This window comes from Nicotiana sylvestris, chromosome 1 (assembly GCF_000393655.2).
Source record: "Nicotiana sylvestris chromosome 1, ASM39365v2, whole genome shotgun sequence".
NCBI lineage: Eukaryota > Viridiplantae > Streptophyta > Magnoliopsida > Solanales > Solanaceae > Nicotiana > Nicotiana sylvestris.
Window position 1 is genome coordinate 103,916,789 of NC_091057.1, and position 3,908 is coordinate 103,920,696.

General features: G+C 38.2%; 1 protein-coding gene across 1 annotated transcript; it reads right to left on the bottom strand.

Annotated features, from left to right (window-relative positions):
• Positions 1-216: 216 nt before the first annotated feature.
• On the bottom strand, positions 217-3,141 carry LOC104216002 (uncharacterized). The gene has a single exon (XM_009765959.2). The coding sequence runs from the start codon at positions 2,964-2,966 to the stop codon at positions 498-500; it is 2,469 nt and encodes an 822-aa protein (XP_009764261.1). The 5' UTR covers positions 2,967-3,141; the 3' UTR covers positions 217-497.
• Positions 3,142-3,908: the final 767 nt, after the last annotated feature.

Below are 3,908 nucleotides of genomic sequence, written 5' to 3' on the forward strand. Positions count from 1 at the left end.
GAGTAAAGAAACACAATGAAAGCTAATGCAATTATGTATGGTAAAATTAGTTTTAAAAGGAGACAAACATATTTGTCACAGCAACCTGATACTAATGTTTGGACAATTCAGCCTTCCGTTACTTCTAGAATGAAAATGTGAATATGAATTCACCTTGAAGAATATATCCAGATGAAAATAAATTAAAAATAATCTTGAATTGCAAGGTAACATGAATTCTGAGTAAAATGAAAGTCATAATGATGATGAAAAACTCTAAAAGATATTTTTCCAATTGATAATGGATTTGCTCTTCCAAGAAGGGAAGGAGTGTGTCCCTCCTAGATATCTGAGCAGGTAATTTCTAATAACACTCCAAGTATATGATTTCACAAAGAGAGGCTAAACATATAAACAAATGACCAATTTTCCTATTGAGTTCCAACTAAACAAGGGAAGAACATCCCTCTTTAGCATACTCGAATTACTATACATACCTCGTGATAAATTGTTAACTACTAACCACTGGTCCGTCGAAATGATTCAATTTTCTGAAGCCTAATCTGTTCTCTGAACTTGGCAATGAATTCGCCGGCTTTTCTATCAACCTCACTTCCTAGATCCGCATCATCAGCAAGGTTAAAGTCAGCTTCTTCATCAGAACTCATATGATAATTGGTTAACACATTCTCGGAGTTCCCTTTGCATTCTGAGTTCTCCTTAGATTCCACACTGTCCGTATTCACAAAAAGTTGCTTTGCTTCATGCTCACTTTCAGAGAATGCTGAGCTTGGAATTGGCCCACAGTTGTCAAGAATGTCTTTTTGGGAATTGACTAGTGGATTTGCATGCCCTTCGCTGTTGGTGAACTTCATGGATGATACCGAGTCAAATTCATCACAATTTACCTCATTTATGTCTCCACTTTCTTTTGGACAACCTTCCTTTCTTTTTGATCTACCAATGTAACTTCTGCGGGATCCAAATGTTCTGACTGATTTTCCCCTTGACAAAGTTTTAGCAGGTATGCGTTGTTTCACATCTGAGACCAAGGAATTGACACTTTCTTTTTGTGTGTATGAAGAATCCTCTTTAAGATCCTTGCTGGCATGCTTCAATTTTGAATTTCCATGCATGGTTATTTCTGAAGAAGATTCAATGCTAAATGCTCGAGACTTTGAGGTATGGTATGCTTCTTCATCATTCACAGATCCAACATCCTTCAATTTATCGTTAGAAGTACAATGAGTATCAAACTCTGAAGAAGAACCAACAGTAGATTGCCGCGTCTTTGAAGCAACGAATGCAGCTGCATCATTCACTGATCTTGCTGTTGGTTGACTAACTCGGACGGACGGAGGCTTGACATTCTTCAGGCTCTCAAGTTCTTCCTTTCTGGAGCTTGGCATTTCGGGAGAGGCAGCGGACATTGGTGAGATTGCTCTAGGTGAAGAAGAATTGGAGACAATATGAGCTCGTATCCGATTCCAGAATGACCATGGCTCTAGATGCCCCAACTCGGTTTCTCCATCACAGTGGGGCTCAGAATGCAGATGACCTTGAACCTGAGATGCTTCTACGCTAGAAGGATTCATTTTCATCTTTGTTGCATCCTCTTCATAGTCATTTCTCAGCTGCACATTCATTTCTGGAAATGACTGATTGCTAGATTCATTGACCTTTGAAGTTAAAACTGCTGCTTCTCCGATGGATGTTCCTGTCTGTTCTGAAGCTGAGCTGGATATACTCTCAAATAAATAATGTGGCTCAGACTGTGGCATTTCCATTTTGACACTTCCATTTTCTGAAGAATAAGAGGATGAAGGCGAGATAATACTTGGTGAAGACGAAGTAGGACTAGTCCGAGAGGATACTGCTCTACTGAATGACCTAGATTTGAGATGCCCAAACTCCAATTGTCCAACCGAGTGAGGTCTAGTATGTGAAGGCGGTCTAACCGTATTCATTCCTCCTAACTCCCTCTTCTGAGACCTCGATCGCCATGAAATTTGGCGAGGTCCAGAAGCTTCCTCAAACTTCCTCCCCAAATTGATAGGAGCCATACCTCTTATCTTTTCCCCTCTAACTTCATAACCAATACTACCAGAAGAACCCCCTGAATTAACAGTATTTTCATGAATAAATTCCGGGTTTCCAGCATTAACAAGTCTGTTTCTCAGGCTCCTAACAGGCAAGCCTAAAGGTTTATGGTCAATGTGGCCAACCTTTTCAATCCCATAGTTTCTATTGGCAACAACCACCATAGATTCACCAACAAAGTACTGAGAATTCCAAACTTGAGATACTTCCTTCTCATTCAACCCACCCGTGCTTTCGACCCCATCAACATCTGAAAAAGATCTACTTTTCTCACCTTCATCAAGATTAGACCTTTCTTGACCCCCATACTCATAATTCAAGAACTGAGAATCCCAATTTGGGACATCAGACCCACAAAAATTTTGAGCCCCATTTTCACCTAAAAAAGATCTAACCTTTTCACCCTCAACAAGCTCAAACCTTTCTTGGCCCCTTCCTTGATAATGCAAGAACTGAGAATCCCAATTTGGGATCACTCTTTTCTCATCAGACCCACAAAAATTTTCAAGCCCATTATCAAAGATTGAAGCTACATTTGAAATACCAGAAGCAGCATATACATCTGAACTCTCAAATCTTGAATGTGTTTCAGTATAAATCTTGGTACTACTTCTTTTACAAAACAAGCCATAACACACAGCAATGCCAATGAACAAAAGGTGGAAAAGCTCCCAGAACTGAGTTACTATACTTTGGGTTATAAAGTCAGGAGCTTGGGAAGGAAAGAGTGGGATAACAACAAGAACAAGCATGACTATAAGAGATTTCAAGAAAATGTTAGAACAAGAGGACTTACTTGAATGCTGCTGCTTAACTGTTGAGGCTTGTTTTGGAATTTTGAAAAGGGTTTGCTGGGAATAGTCTGATGGAGCTGAAGTTGCTGCCATTGTTTCAAAGGGGTAAAGAAAATTTGGAGGTTAGGTGAAGAAGAAGAAAGGAAGACTTAACAGCAAAGGGAAAGACAAAGGGGCATGAGTGTATGGAAGGTGTCTCTCTCCTCTCTCAATGTGTGTGTGAGAGAGAGAAGGAACAGACAGTATTCAAAAAGGTGTCATTATTTTACCGTTTTCCTTCTCTCCATTACCAAGCAAAGGTCCATTTTACACCGGTTATTGCGATCATAATAAGGGTCTGTTTGGAATGCCAGGAAAGCCACCGGTAATTGGACCTGTTTGTTTGTTACGACGTAATTATACTATAATTATAAGTATATTGTTTGATTATAAAAATATAATTATACAGTTAAATTAAATTTTAAATATAAAGTAAATTATCAAAAATTAAGATTTAACAAATATATGCCTTTATAAATAATATTAAATTTGACATTTAAGATATATATTGTTTCTTGAAAATATATTAATTATTATGTCACGACTCAAACCGGGGGCTCATGACTAGCACTCGGGCCATACTTGCCGAACACCAACGTATATTTTATCTAACCTTCCTTATTATCTTTAAGGACCAACGAGATCAATATAAATGGTAGTGTCACGACCCGGATTTTCCACCCTCGGGAGTCGTGATGGCGCCTACTAGTGAAAGCTAGGCAAGCCAATCATTACAATTATTTACCTTTTTCCATTTTTAATCCTTTAGCAGTTGTGAATTAACATTGTATAAATAGCGGAAATAATAAAGCGAAAGAATGAAATGTAACAATCTAATATTAATACCGATACAAATCCATAAACAAAAGCTACCAAGATCTGGTGTCACAATTTCGTAGACTGTCTAAGAATAGTACAAATAAGGGTCCGAAAGATAAATACAAGTTGTTTCATAAATACATAGAAGAAACAGTATGGAAAGATAGAAGGAGACGC